Source organism: Colletotrichum tamarilloi, assembly GCF_030869305.1.
Source record: "Colletotrichum tamarilloi strain Tom-12 chromosome Unknown Scaffold_17.1, whole genome shotgun sequence".
NCBI lineage: Eukaryota > Fungi > Ascomycota > Sordariomycetes > Glomerellales > Glomerellaceae > Colletotrichum > Colletotrichum tamarilloi.
In genome coordinates this window covers 41,797-57,129 of record NW_026849400.1, presented here as the reverse complement: position 1 = coordinate 57,129, position 15,333 = coordinate 41,797, and the positions used below count along the sequence as shown (strand labels likewise).

Sequence of the window (15,333 nt, the reverse complement as noted above, 5' to 3'; positions counted from 1 at the left end):
CCTACCCCGGTGAAGCCAACCACCGCTCATCCCATCCTCAACTCATCGTTCCGCTAAACCAACACTTCCAAATCCGCAAGAACTCTTTCCCAACACATACGACTCCTCCAATCTAGCGGTCAACCACTGATAAAACGTAGTCCGAGATGGGCCTCTTCGGCATGGCAGCGAGCTACCTCGCCTTCTCCGTCCTCCACTTCTTCCAGTTCGTTCTGGCCGTCACCGTATGCGGCCTCTACGCCGTCGACCTCAACCGCGCTAGAAGTGAAGGGAGCTACACCGACGGGAAATGGGTGAGAAAATCTTCCATTCTCCAAAAAAACAGGGAGTTTCGGATGCAGAAACGAGGACTAACAACGCCCCCCAAAAAACAGGTCTTTGCTGTCGTGGTCGGCGCTCTCTCCGCCGTAACGGCTCTGCTCTACTTCATCCCCTTCATCCTGCGCTTCGCCATTGTCTGGATCTGGGATGCCATCCTCTTCATCCTCTGGATCGCCCTGTTCGGTCTCTTTGGCAATGTACGTACACCGGAACCAGTTCCCTACCTATGCAAACCTACCCACTGCCCTCTCTCGCCATAATTACTCATACTGACTTTTGACCTGCTAGATGTACATCAAGGAGAACGCAGAGGGCGACAGCGGCATTCAGCGCATGAAGAACGCCGTTTGGGTCGACTTGGCCAACGCCCTTCTCTGGCTCATCAGCGCCCTGGCGACTGCCGCCTACTGGTGGAGACACCGCGAGCGCCGCACCCGCTTCACTGGCCGTGGGAAGGTCTAAACAAACAATGCTCAAAGCGAACCGTGGCCTAGTTCACAAGGGGTGATAGAGCTCTTGAGCTCGTCTACTGAGTAGATGAAAGTGGGCATTGTGCGAGTGTATGGTCGAGGTGAAGGCTCGGGATCCGGTGATAATGTTGTTACGAGGCCGGTGTTCTGGAGTATTTTAATTCTGCCGCAAACACGATACCAAAACCCTGGCGAGGTTTACCTTGTATTTTTGCTTTCTTTCCACAATTCCAACCCTACGAGAGACCCTAGAGTCAGTCGCCGTCTTCGGACACCAGATGTCCGAATTGGCTGTGAGGTTAATGAGAAAAGAAATCCGTGGTTGCCGACTTACTTGTTCACCATAGGCACATAAGACTGTCACCATATCCCTTGCAAACATGCTCCAGACTTACCCACGTGAGAGGCCAGAGAGATTATACCGGTGACTAGACCTGCGTTGAAAAGAATTAAGTCACGAATAGATTACTGAAAAACAAACGATGCTCAACCTGACGCCCGTCCGTCTTCCTTAGCCGGGGCCGGCCGGTACTGACACGGGGACCGTGTGTCCCCCCTTCGAAAACCCTGACGACTGAATCGTACACGCCGCGCCGTCGTCGGCGCCGGCGTAGCTGTCCCTGCCGGAGGTGAGCGGCCCCGCGTTTCTACCTTCCTTAGAGTTTCGATCCTCCTACAAGATCGTCTATCTCCAAGGGGCACTCTACAAGAATGCTGCGCCTCAAGTCCCCTTCATCCATCCCATCGTGGACGGCCCCAGAAACCATCAGGGAACTCTTGAGCCGAGTACTGTACCGTGCGGTGGGTGCATGAAAACGCTGTCTCCATCTAGCAATGCACAGCCCGGAGGTGTTCCTCCTGAATCTAGCGTACCAGAGCCGTTCTACCGCTCCTTGGACCAGATGGATGCAGTTAACTGCGTGACTGCCAGGCACGCCAGGCCCGGCGCCTCAAAAGTCCTACATAGGAAAAGCAAGGGGTCCAGGGGTCATGTTTTCCAACCCCGCAGGCACTAAGCAACGTCGTGTCTCCGCTGCGCTGTGACGTAGTGTCTGTGGCGACCCTGACAGTCCGCTCGTCGCTGGTTATCTCTACCAGATATCGGCGAGGGTAGCGCGCTTCAGAAAAATCCGGCCAAACATTCTTGAATAGGCCCAATGCACCTGAGCGGCCCTCGCGTTACAACACTTTAGAGACTGGAAATTTGGGCCGCAAATACTAGTGGAATAAGTCCGTAACGAGATCTAAGAGGGCATTTGGTGGCGGGCATCATTGAGGCTTGACCTTCATCCCACCGTCGGAGAGCCGCAAGCGGGATGTAAGCGACGGAAGACCTGGGGGGGGGGGGTCGGTGCGCTTTGACGTCTCCTGTTGTAAACCCAGAGCGAACGACGATAGTGAAGGCGGCAGTCGGCAAAGTGAGACTTCAGAATCAACCATAGCCGGGAAACCCAGGGTATAGGAGTGAGCCGACAGGACTCGCCGTTTCGCGGTGCCTAGCACCCGCTGTATCCTTTCACGCTTCTAACCTTGGGCAAAAATACGACCCATTAAAAGCATCTGCGGCCTTGCGGCTGTTCAAACTTGAGAAGGCGGAAGCGATCGGCGGCAAGATCAGCACAGTTTTTGCTGCTTCCGATTCAAAGCCTGAAAGGTCAAGCCCAGGACATGCATTGGGTGATTGGATCATGGCCCATGAATGAATCAAGTGGGCATCCCAAGACCCTCTCAACCTCTGCCTCTGGTCCTTCTCTAGCGTCATGTACACTAAGACGACAGCCTCCGCTCCCTGTCTCTCACAACGTGGGCCCCGCCAGTGGTAGCAGCGGGATGGAGTGAAAAGTCATAAACGCCCGACGATGCGGAGGTTTCATCGGCTAGGACCGAAAGCCTGAAGGCGGAGGGGGTTGTATGGATACTTGGACCGTAGCAGAGACAGTGCCGTCCATATGTTGCGACAAGTGGAGGAGAAAGCATGAGGGGTAAAAGAGACAACTGCTGAACGACACGTTTGGACGACGGTCGGTTTCTGTCGAGCAGGCTCCGGGTAGCCAGTGCGGAGGCGTTGAACCGAATGTCTTTTATCTCTCCGTCCAGCGCGGGTCGGCTTTCAGGTGGCACAGTCCGATCCTTTGCAATGGAGTTGCTGGGCTGGAGAAGGCCTTCGATCGCTTTTGGATGCCGCAAGTAGTTAAAGACAGGTGGCAGATGGTGACAATCTGAATCAGCAGCTACTATTACATCCAGCTCGACAGGAGAATAGTCTTGTAGGAGAATAGTCTTACCTCCATGGCATACATGCGTGGAATTGCCACTTGCCCGCTCGCGCAGCCACAGGCTCTAAGCCATGGGTATCAGGATTGATAAGAGCGACCTTCTTTCGTGTGTGTACGAGAGCTCATCCGACTGGATGTCACAGGCCTCGATGTGGTTCTCGTCAGGCTTGGAAACCCGGTGATGATCGACATGAAAGATCGACGGCAGCAGTTCCGTGCTAGCTGGATGATTTGGCTCCTGATGTAAGTCAAGATAGTGTAGGTTAAGCGGTGAAAATGGCCAACCTCAATTTTGCGGCTGAGCTCCTTGCGCAGCAGGAACCTCAGATCGCAGGGTATACAGGCTAAAAGGAGCTGCCATGTGAATGTTGTCACGGGGAGGCTCTCTAGCATCTGCCTCGTAGTTGTCATGCTGATGACGATACCACACGAATACTAAGGTACCTTGCTGCATGTGCGATCCAAAGATAGGTACGCACTCTACGTCGTAAGTCAATGCAGGTGAGAGGGAACTTTACCAAGGCACCTTGCGGAAAGACGGTGCCTGCTCGATCTTGGAGATGAGAACCGAAGAGCACGTTTGTCGAGATACCTACCATGTGGACCCTCGAATTGATAATGCACTTACGCAGATGAAATAACAACAAGGTGGTTTTGTGATACAAATTGAACCATGTTGGTTATGATACTGAGCCGACCGGACTCTAACATTCCAAAGACGTTACTTATTCCACAATGCTCCGGACATCTGAGTACGGAGTACCTACGGTCCCTTCCACCTTGCGCAGCTACATCAAGGTACGTATTTCGTTTACGGCACTCGGGTCCGACGGTTTTGGACCCCTCCAATACGGTCACCTCAACGGCCGAAGCAAGATAAGGTGCCCGGAGCAGTGGAACGGCCAACCTAACAGTCAACGGCCCTTATTAATAACCCAATGGAAGCTAGCAACAGAAGACCCTCGAAACCGTTTTCCCTGCCTCCCTCATTCCGTTTGGTCGGTCTCCGCATCTCGCACCATCCCACCAAAACCCACACACCATTACGAATGGATACCTTCTGAGATGTGAGATACTCCGTAAACCTAGCAAGACCCAGACGCCAACACCCTTCCACGCGCCTTCGTCGTTGATCCTTCGATGCCATCCATTGCTCTTGACCCTTTGCAGAAAGATCATCTCTTTTGTGCTCGAACATAGAGGACCCTGCAGTCTGCCCAACACGAGTACCAGCCTGTTTCTGAATGCAAGCCGAGCCCTGATGAATAAAAGCCTCCAAGGAGCGAAGCATTGCTTTTACCTTCCACTCCAAAAATAGCGGCTGCCTTTAAATCCGTCAACACCCTTCCTTCCTCAACTACAACACTGCAACTACTATTCCGACGAAACTTGGCCCCTTCTACACGAAACAACTTCAAGTCAGCAGCAGCGACTGGTTTCCTACCACAGCCAGTGGGCAAAGGATACGCCAGAGGCACAAGTTCAAGCACATCGCAGCCATTCATTCCGCAATTACAACAGGGCCCCTGTCAGGTCGAAATCCATCACCTGCAACACGGAGGGAGGGGACGAAAGAGCGACTACTGTCTCCCTCACCGCACACACATGCCCTTGCTCTTACATGATATCCACCTCCACACAGGCCTCACATATCCACCAAATTACCCGCTTTCTCTGGTCTGATCCTGCGCCCGTCTGGCGACGTGCAGTTAAAGAGAGAGCCTTGGAAGCCCATACCCGCCAGCACAGGATTCCAACCGAATGAGGTTGGCTAAGAAAACGAACGCACGCACATCTCATTCTAGACGAAGGACGAAGACGAGGACGCCGACACGCCGCACCTGCATGAGCCTCAACCTCATCTAGCCAAGCTTCCATTTTCCTTCCCGCCTCTGCTTATAAACAGAGTCTGCGGCAAGCACCTTACACGACAAGGGGCACGGCACGGCACAGCACATGGCATGAACAATAATCGTCACAAGCACCAAGAATCATCAGGAATCATCAAGGAGGAATCAACCATGGCGAGTCTGGGTCGGTCGTTCAAACCACCAGCGTACCTGCGGGCGCGATCCCGACCTGCAATGACTGGAAGAACCTTGTCCAACTCTTCAGATATTTCGGTCGTCTCGACAGGATCCCGTTCCGACGCCGATGACCTGCTCATGTCTGGGCTCAATACGCCAGCGTACGAAAAGCCAAAGTCAGGACAAGATGGGTTCAGGATGTCAACGGCCACCGAGTTGTGCTCTCCCAAAGGTATGTTTCAGCTCTTTGCTATAGGTCGGGCCATTATTCTATGCTCTTTTCAAGTTTATCAGTTTCCCACTTTTGTTTTATCTCCAACTTCAGCTTTGGACCTTTCCCCCACCTATTCCATGGGTTTTTCAGTTCACTATTGCAGGCTTGCCCCTAGGTGTCTCCTGTTTGTCTGCTCTTTGGTTGTCGCACTTGGGGCTGTGGGCTGTTCTGTTCCTGTGTTGTTAATTTCGGTTGATCAATCGGTCGCTGTTCTCTGTCATGCACTCCGGTACCTGCACCCAGCCGTCAATGCCCCTCCCCCCCTGGGACCGCAACGTCGGCGCCGACAAGGACGGACGTTGGCCCCCATTGCCCAATGCTTCAGTGAGCCGGTTTACTACTTTTGTCCCTAGACTTGTGACAGCGAGTCAGGAAGGCTAGTCGGCTAGGGTCAAATGACGACGGCGCAGTGCACCGTGGCACCGTGGCTCGCAGCTGGTCTTGGAGACTAGGTTGTCTTGGATTTCCTCACGACCTTTTGTCCCTGGAGTTACAATAACTGCCGAGATGAGAGGAAACCCCTCCGTTCATCGAATCAGAGGGACAGGACCGAGAGTACAGCCTACAGTCTGAGCCAGTCAAGAGGGAGGGCGGAGAACAGGAGATATGGCCTCCCCGATGAGCAGGCGGGATGGACTCCGATGAGCAGTGAGTGGCCAATTCCCCTCACTAGTGACCTCAATTCAACGCAACACCGAGTCGCCGACTTGCCGGTGACCACCATTGGGTTAAGGTACTCTCCTGATGGTTGCGTGTGCGAGTGCTTGCTTACCGCGAGGATGAGGTCCTAGTAGTGCTTACGTTGGGTTCGTTTGCTCGCTCCAGCATGACCAGAGACGGATCACCACTTCACACCAAAGCCCTGAGAACTATGGCATTGTGTGCAAAAAGGCCCACGGCCTTCCATGCCTGACGTTCCCATAGCTTTGGGCTGTGCCACTGGAATCAGGTGGTGTCTTTGGGGCCATTAGGGAGTGGGGATGGCGCGCCACTACGTTGTCTTCTGGACGCACCAAACGCTACGTCGGTATCAGCATGAGGTCCCTTCACTGCGTTCGGTCTGGTCCGCGCCCTCTTGGAGACTGAGGAGCGGAACTGACGCGGTGAAGTAATGGGGATGCGATGCTTCCATCTAGGCTGAGGTGGTGGGGAGGGGCCGGAGGGGCTGGGACGCTGGGTTGCCGTTTGGGGACTGGTCTGCTAAGCGGCGGCCTTGGTTCACTCGGCCGGGACGGACCCTGCCCGCCAGATGGCAGAACATCGTCATCATTCACTCTCATTTCTGCTATCGACGGGGTCACCCCCGGCCCTAAGCCCTTTTTCCTCACCTCTCCCAGAAAGTTCGTTCCCGTCTCGCATGGCCACCAGGGACCCTTACAGTTGCGTCATGCTCATAGTGTATTTTCCTTTCTCTTACGCAGTCTTTTTTTTTTTCTTTTCCTTTTTTGGCCCAAGACGCTTGATCGGAATTTTACACATCCATGTTCCTTGCTTAGGTTCTCAAGAGGAGGATACCTTCGAGACTAATCCGCCCTTTGGCTCTTTTTAATAGGCGAATCGTCCGCACCATGTCTTCTCGACCTATCTGCTCTTCAATCTGCACGATACAATCGAACTCGCTCAATTCCTCTTGACCTGTCTCCTACGACTAGTACTCTTCGAAAGATAAACTCGGCACCTGCCTGCACGCCCACACCTCCCGATCCTTTGTCAGCCCGTGGCGACCTCTCTGGGTGAGTTCTAGTTTTCTTTCCCGCCGCCACCTCAACGTCTTTCCCGAATAAGCCAACCTTAACTCTCTACTCTTCCACTCAACTGTTTCTCAAAATCACTGCATTTTGGTGGTGAAACATACAGTGCCGTGTGCTAACACTGAAACCACAGTGGTTACTTTTCGTTCCACGAAGATCCCAAGGGCTCTACCTCTGGCCCTCGCCCTCAACCTCAATCAACCAGAACCGAGGGTCGATTGCCTAGACACAAGGCCGCTTCTCTCACTGTCGACTCCTCTTTTCAAGCCGACCTCCGTGGCGCTTCCCGATCTGCAGCCATGGCGCCATCAATCCATCTCTCTCCTATGAGCGCTGCCGACCCTTCAGGTTCATCCGGCGTCAACACACCCGTTACCTCGTATATCCCCAGTGGCGTTCACGATACATCCTTGCCAATGGGCAAGTACTACCCTTCGAATTACGAGCGAAACAGCAGTCAAGACGGCCGCATAGGACCTTCTGGACCCCCGAGCCGTGTATCGTCAACACGATCAGAAGGTCACATCCCAACACGCGAGGCCTTCAGGTCATCCTCACGACAAGACTCCGAGGTCCGCCGCAAGCTACAACAATATCAACGAGACATGATCGCCCAGGCGAGACTGGCGGCGAGTGAAGTGCTTGGAAGTTCACCAAGTCAAGTCACCGCGGCGGTTCCTAGCTCCACTATTACCTTGAATGGGGTACCCTTGACGAGTTTACACCATATCGGAAGCACCGGCGTCCACAAACCCATCTCACCGAGGCTTTTGCCACTAGGAAGCCCGGGACCCGTGACGCCGATGGATCTAGAGGTAGGATTAGGGCAGAGTGGATATCTCGATCGGGGTCGCAATGATGAGATTGCCCGCGTGTTACGGGCCGAGGAAGACCGGATCCGCCGTGAGGGAGCAACTTCGCCGGCGGTGGAAGCGGGTCCGCAAGTTTTCTAGAGCGGCAAAAAAATGATGCCAGTACTCGTCGGTCAAAGCTACGGTGGCGTGGTTCATCTGGGGCCACATTACCTCAGTATGAGGACGACAGAAGGCAAGGGGAGAAAGATACGCAGCAAAAAGAAAAAAAAAAGACAAACGGAATGGAGTCGGCAAGATTAAGACGATCGTTCATGGTTATGATACCCTCTGGTTATTACAGCAAAGCTGAATTTTTTTTCTTATTTAGGATTGGGGGGAACAGTATAGTTTGGTTATGCCGGCGGAGGATGTATCTGAAGCCGAGCCAGCCATCTGTAATGCATGCATGGATTGCGGCGTTATCTCTACACTCGTTGCGGGATTAGATTCGTGCGGGCCATCGCATCGGTGTTATTCTTTCCTACTCCGCACCTTTCGCCCTCGCTCAAGATGAGACAGAGAGGGCGGCGGACAGACTAGATGGGGAGGAAGGACAAAATGAACAAGGCACTACTTCCACCTTCACATTTGTTTAGTACTTCATGAATGCTCCTTGCCGATATGTTTGAACGATATCGTTCTCCCGGATATGTGAAGATTTCGAACTCATCATCGGGCATCAAGCAGCTTTACAGTAGTTGGCAGGGAAACTGCCCCGTACGCCACCTATCTCGCCTACCCACCAATCCTGATCTGTGTCTGTCTTTTTGATGATTTTGATCATATCTCCCTCGTTGAAACTCAGATCTCCGTTGCTCCCTGCGAAGTCATATTGGGCGACGACAAATTCTTCCGGCGCTTTGAAGCGCTTGGCTGGGGGCGGCGGTGGTGGTTTCTTCTTCCCTGTCAGACTCCCCTGACCGGGGACGAGCCCCGACTGGTGACCAAAATATTCGGACTGGGTACGTGAGTATGATGGCGACACGTTGGGGGAACCCTGGGTCTTCCCAAGAGACGTGGCGGTAGTGAAGTCGGTTGGCAGTCCGAGCTGAGACCGCGAGACATTCGTGCTACTCGACTGCGGGCTAGGTTGAGGTGACGGCTCCCTCGCCATAGATGGACGGCTCCCTCCGTTGTTTGAGGGGATTCGCATGGTCCGAGGGGTCGGTGTTGCACCCTCGTTCATGCCAGAAGGCGTCCGACCCAAGCCGTTCCGTGACGATGTTGATGTCTTTCGGCCCTGGCCGTCGTCCCCTACCCTTACTGGTTGCCTCCAGTTCTTGCCATGTGCTATGCAACTGATAGCCTCCACCTCCTTCTGAATTGGTACAAAAGACGCTGCCCAGGTTGATATCACGCTGTCCATTGGGGGTGGGGGAGAGGGAAAGTCGTGATCTTCGCAGTAGTTGTGAAGTACAGTGTAATACAGCCCGAGAAGCCTGTTTTGGATCGTAACATGAGAGGCCAGAAAATGAGGAATCAAAGTGAAGACGGCCTCAATGATCGGAGGCAGAGCTTCCCTGATGTGACCGTCGGCAACTTGGAACTCCTGCGACCATGGTTCGTCAATTTCAGAAACCCAGATCCGCGTGATGAAGTACTTACCTCGGACGCGCAAGTCATCTCGAACTCGGCCTTTGACAAAGCAGCATCTTCCTTCGGCGTCTTGCCGGGCTTCTTCTGGAGCTTCTTGACCTTTTCCTGGGCCTTCTCATAGTCCAGCCTCTTGTTCTCCCGCTGCTTGATAGTCTTGCGAAGGGGCTGAATGTACTCATGGGCCTCGGTAGCAGGGCCAATGACCTGCTTATCGATGGCCGTCACTTCTTCGGTCAGTTCGTCCTTGAGGTCAGAGTAGGCGCCGCTAAGCTTGAAAGTGCGATGGAGCTGCAGCTGAGGAGTTTGGACACTGGGGCGGCTATGTCCCTCCGAGGCTCCCACAATTGGGTCGTACAAGCCCTCGTACTCCTTTACCATAGCCCACTGGCTAGTGGCCATGGTGACCCATGCTTCACGGAGAGTCTTGGTATTCTCGATAATCTAGCAACACGAGACCCATGAGTTAAGATTATATCACACACATGTGAGAACCTCATCGGGTTGAGATGATTGTGAGAGGAGGGTACCTTGACTAGCAGTTTGTCTGCATCTTCGTAGTCGTGTAAGACGGCAGCAATTTTGGCATTGTCCCCGGGGCCCTTGTTCATAAGCTTGCCGAATTGTCTCTGCATCGACTGCATCTTGAGGCTGAGTAGCTCGCAGGCAGCAACTATTCCGATTCCGGGAACGAGTAACAGTGCAGTGCTACACTCGGCGAGGCGCAAGTGGAGCGACGGACAGGCGAATGTTACCACTTTTCCAACACCTTAGACCAAGTGGTGAAGTATGGCGACGAGGGGTTGGCCGTGACCTATGGGCAGCGTTTGGCGAGGTTATGTCGCAGTGCTGGTCGGAAAATGGAGGAGGGGTTTGGATTGTTGGGAGGAGTAGGTCAAGCAAGAGAGCGTTGGTGGGCAGACGAGTAGTAACGGCTCAAGCTTGCCGACAAGCCGTGTTCTCGGGATGTTCCTGCCTACCTACCTATGTGAGGTTGGTAGGGCTCCTAGGTAGGTAGATACTCGGGTGAAGAGCATCGAATAAGGCTGTGCTTAGCTCCCTACCTAGTGTGGTTAGCTGAGGTAGCGGTTGCGTGAAGGCGGGATGTGGAGGATGGTTACCTTTGGATTGGTGACTGGCTAGACCTGACGCTGGATGGGAGGGCGTAGAAGCGGAGAAAGTTACGAACGAATCCTCAGTACGGGGAAAGAATAGTTCTTTTAGCACTTCAAGGAGGGGAGCCGAGCAATTTGGGGGACGGGATTAATTACGCCAATCTTTTTTGGCACAAACGGGAAGCCCAACCAACCGGGTCAGCTTCTGGAAGTGCCCAGGATACGTAAGACGAAGCTCGGCCATTGTGGAGTGGACAGATATCATGCTGTTAATTCGTGTCGATGGATTCTCTACCTTAGCTATGTGTCATTGCCGGGTATTTGCTCTGTACGAATACAGCTCCCACTGCTACCTTAGGCTCAGGGTAAGGTATTTAGGTATCTTTCCAACCACCTGTACATATCGTGTCACTGTCCGGGGACTGAAACAAGGAACAAGACCGAAGACATGGCAGAGCAGCCCCAGGCCGAATAACTTCGAGTCGCTGCCAATCGATGGAAGTTGGTTGAGAGTCGTGTCGCGATTGCCTTGGACGAGACCAGGAGATTCCCGTCTTTCTGATCAACTTGGCCTTTGACCCGCGCAATACAAACCCTGGAGGCCATGATGAATCCATGGTGCGAACCAGCAGGCAACCAAGCCCCCCAGGCGGTGAGACTTGAGTCCTACGAAGTTGGTAGCTTTGTCGTGACCCTGTGGTGGCTAAAGTACAGCGAAGTACCAGAGCTATGGCCGGCTGCCGGCACTGCTTCAGCCCACCCGGCTTCCATCATAAGGAGACAGCCAAGGCCCAGTCTCAGTCACCCTGCCCGCTTGGCGTTCAGACGGGACTTGACGGTACCTAAGCTGCCCCGCCATGAAGTGTCAGCTACCTCAGCAAATCCCAGGGGCAAATGGAGGTAGGTATCCGTCAGGCAAGGTACGAATACTTTGCAGATGAGGGGACATCGGCAGCCCATGAACACATGTGAATGTTCGTGCCTTGGCTTTCCCATATTGGAGGATTGCGGAAGTCTGTCAGGCTGATTTCTCAGACCAGAATTCAGAAAGCTAGCCACGACGTGGAAAAACGTATCGCGCCAACCCAACTGCCTAAGCTCTTTTCTCAATGGTTACGCGTGCTGAGCGCGTCGCTAGGTACCTATTCCATACATTAAACCCATACTGAACCAGGAAGATCCCATGAAGCCCTGAAAACTGAAAGGGAAGCCGCGGGCACCGTCTGAACCTAGCACTCCTCCCCCCACCGGGTCCCTGACAGACGACATCACGTCAATTTCCTGCTCGATGGACAACATCCATTTGAAGATTGACGCCTTTTTCACACCCTCATTATGATGTGAGCGGGGTGAGTGCATCATACACTTCTAGTTTAGGAAATTATCTCTAAGCTGCACCCTCTTGCTTGCTTCACTTGATTTTAGCAACGGAGGTATTGAGAAGGAAGTAGGCAACTCCGAGCAAGGAAGGGGCTGGCCGGACCAACTGAACCGGAAGTGCCAATCATGTGACTTGGCGTCTCACCTGGCCCTTTACACGCGCCAAACTTAGTCGCGTCTACCAGGCTTCACCTCTACCTTCGACAGTGGGTAGGCACGGCATGCATATCGCTATCTAAACTTATCTTTACAACAAGCAGCATGCGGCTCGTTGCCTTGGGCCGCGGCTATCGTCTTGATCACCATGCCTCTCGCCAGCCTTAACAGCAACCAGAATAGCCAGATGGGCTCTGGTCTCCCGATTGCCGCCCCAGTGTTGGAATACATATGCCTCTTCACCCACGATCTGAAAAGAAAACAGAAAAGATGGCAGGACGGTCGCCTGAAATTTCATACGTTCAACAAGCGCATCATGGTCTACGATGAAAGAGGGAATTTCATCGGCGATATGCACTGGCGGGAAGACTTCGACTTTGGTGAAGGCGAAGAATTCAACTTGGAGCGCGGAGCCGTCATAGTTCAAGTCGCCGAGTGTATCGGTAGCAAGGACCAAGACCTGACTGAGCTCCTCGACAAGAGAGCCAAGGATGTTGAACAGCGACATGCTCGCTCTGCCGCAAATACAGGAAACCAGCCTCACCCACCCACACGGCCATCAGTCCAGCACCCTCAAGCCCAATATCGGCAACGCCATTTGTCTGACGTCTTCACTACTCCTCGCGGACCACAGGGGAGGGCCGTGATCCCAACCACATCGCCATATGAAGATCGGGTGATGGCTCAGCAATCTTCGAGTCCCCATGACGAGACTCAAAGGCCCACCAAGCGGAGAAGGAGAGAGATATCGCCGCCCAGCAAGTCAGGCTACGCCCAAAACTTGTTTGGCGCAACTCTCAATCTATCGTCTTGGTCGGCGAGCGCCCCGGTGCGAAGTCAGCCCGCATCGACACCGAGAAGCGTTGCTCCCTCTGTGGAAGCACCACCTCGCTCGGTTGTTCCAAGCAAAGGCGTCAACTCATCCAGGCCAAAGCCTTCTGCAGTCGTTGATTTGACCAACGATGATGCAGTGCCAGCGAGGAATGTCACGGCCTCGATAACATGCGAGTCAGAGATTCCGGCTACAAGTAACACCCGTGCGCTAGCAAGACAAGCCCCGCTAGGTCAAAGGCCCTTTAAGAGGCCAAGCACGCCTGTCCGCAGAGATGTATCAGTGGAAAGAGACGTGGAAAGAGACGTGGAAAGAGACGTGGAAAGAGACGTGGAGATCATCGAGAAGCCTGGAGAGGTGCTGGGCCCTAGCAGTCATCAATCTGAGAGTCGCCTCGAAGCCCCGAAGCAAACAAACTCAAGAAAAGGCAATAGGAAGTCGCAAGACGGCATACAAGAAGCTGCTACACACCGACTAGATGATCGGCCTGACAAGGGCGCCATGCCTCAACCTGTGCGACTTCGTGCTCAAGCAACGGCAAAGAGGAAGGCGCCAGGAATACACGAACACCTCTCGGAGAATGAAAGCGCCTCATTGATACCAGCAGCGTCGGTACCAGAAAGGACTTTGGTACCAGGTGATGAGGCTGAAGATCCAGAAGAGCCAAAGACCAAACTTCGCATCAAGACAAGAGAAAAACGCGGTCTGATGGTGGTCGCGAGGAAGGCCACCACGAAGACCAAAAAACGGCAACTGAGTTCACACGCAAATAGGTCAAACCCGTCAACATCAGATGGACAGGTCATAACGGATGCCCTTCCTTCGGAACTTGCTCCTACAACGATCCCTGTTTTGCCCATAGAAAGTTCACCGGGGAATTCGGCGCATGATGGCGACACAGAAGCCGCTCTGAAGGCTGATGACAGGGCCGATAGAGTGCAAGACTACAAACGACCCGGCGAGATGGCCGAGGATTTGGTTCAGCCTGAAATCTCCGACGAAGAAGGTCGTCAATCATCCGGATACTCCTTGCAGCCAGCGCGGACGCTAAGGACGCAGAAAGCTCGGCGTAGCCCGGACCGGCAAGACAACGTGGAAGAGGTTCACGTCAATCCAGGCCCGCGATTAGCATCTCTAGGTCGAAGGACTGTAAAGAGTAAGGAAATTATTGGCTCGTTCAACACAAGACCGCTTTGCAAATACCTCGAAACTTCGGCCGCGACTGCAGCGCCTCAGAGAGAGGCCCCCGCTACGACTAATAGTCATTCCGAAGCCAATTCCTCGGTTTCTAAAACGTCGGATGGCGTTGGACAAGCAGAAGCCGTAAGGCTTACCAGAACGACTCGGTTAGAGAACCCAGCAACGAGGGGCCGGAAAGCGGCACAGAAGTCAGATGCTATGGGCGCTGTTCCAGAGCCAGTCTTGGCGGCCAACCTCGACGCAGCTCTCAATAGGAACCTTGGCAGAGTTGGCAATAAATCAGAGGCAAGGACTAGCGCTGAAGTCGGCGTGGTGGCCGGTGAGCCCAAAAAGAAACTTCCTGGGTTTCAAAGGGCAAACGGAGGTCCCTGGAGCAAAGAGGCTCACGATTTGTTAGGATGCACAAGACCTGGGTGATGAGGCTAGCAACAGAACAGGGCGATAAACTTCGACAAACATATAGATAGGCAAGTGGAATCATGGAACTCCCTCGATCCTGACCCTCGAGACGCGGTTTTCATGTCGCATTCCTAGGAGACAGATCTCAAGGATCTCGCACGCGCCTTACGCTTGACCTGGGAAAGTGAGGATATCTTCGAGACTTCGTCACTGTCAGCATTGTACTGTAGTATGAAGCTACGCAGGTACAGAACGACGAAAAGCGAGTACCTAATTTGGATTGATCCAATGAATTTATATATCCCTACATTAAATGGACTGGATGCGCCTCCATTTCTCGAGATCGAGCTCAACATGCTGCCCGCAACATCAGTCCTGAGTCGTTCCCCCCTCCCCCACAGGTGGCAGCGAAGTGATGAATTACACCAGAGACTCCTAGGATGCGGGAACTAGCCGGGTCAGAGCTTAGTAGAAGGTTCCTTCCAGCAGCTGAGATGAACGGGGGCGAGTATAAACAGTCCAGTAGCCTGTAGATTGGGCAGACCCCGACAACGAATGCAGAATTCATCGCTCGCCAATGGGTGCGAACGCCGCTCATCGTCCTGGTGAAAACATTCGTCTCTACTAATGATTGACCCTGTGAGACTCTTGGTCGATACGTTTGTACGTAGTTGTCCTTCGTTGA

General features: G+C 53.5%; 5 protein-coding genes across 5 annotated transcripts; 3 read left to right on the top strand and 2 right to left on the bottom strand.

Annotated features, from left to right (window-relative positions):
* Positions 1-146: 146 nt before the first annotated feature.
* CTAM01_06183 (uncharacterized protein) lies at positions 147-783 on the top strand (the record flags this gene model as incomplete). The annotated part of the gene is made up of 3 exons (XM_060522212.1): positions 147-293; positions 375-518; positions 610-783. 3 exons carry the CDS (start codon positions 147-149, stop codon positions 781-783), a joined length of 465 nt encoding a protein of 154 aa, XP_060382940.1.
* Positions 784-2,558: 1,775 nt separating this feature from the next.
* On the bottom strand, positions 2,559-3,074 carry CTAM01_06182 (uncharacterized protein; the record flags this gene model as incomplete). The annotated part of the gene is made up of 1 exon (XM_060522211.1): positions 2,559-3,074. A coding segment is annotated over one exon (516 nt), but the record flags the coding sequence as incomplete, so codon positions are not given.
* A 3,947-nt stretch (positions 3,075-7,021) lies between these two features.
* On the top strand, positions 7,022-8,072 carry CTAM01_06181 (uncharacterized protein; the record flags this gene model as incomplete). Its single annotated transcript, XM_060522210.1, has 2 exons — positions 7,022-7,101; positions 7,253-8,072. Coding segments are annotated over 2 exons (900 nt in total), but the record flags the coding sequence as incomplete, so codon positions are not given.
* Positions 8,073-8,652: 580 nt separating this feature from the next.
* CTAM01_06180 (SH3 domain-containing protein) lies at positions 8,653-10,309 on the bottom strand (the record flags this gene model as incomplete). Its single annotated transcript, XM_060522209.1, has 3 exons — positions 8,653-9,522; positions 9,579-10,010; positions 10,097-10,309. Coding segments are annotated over 3 exons (1,515 nt in total), but the record flags the coding sequence as incomplete, so codon positions are not given.
* A 2,056-nt stretch (positions 10,310-12,365) lies between these two features.
* CTAM01_06179 (uncharacterized protein) lies at positions 12,366-14,666 on the top strand (the record flags this gene model as incomplete). Its single annotated transcript, XM_060522208.1, has 1 exon — positions 12,366-14,666. The coding sequence occupies one exon, from the start codon at positions 12,366-12,368 to the stop codon at positions 14,664-14,666; it is 2,301 nt and encodes a 766-aa protein (XP_060382936.1).
* Between the last annotated feature and the right edge of the window lie 667 nt (positions 14,667-15,333).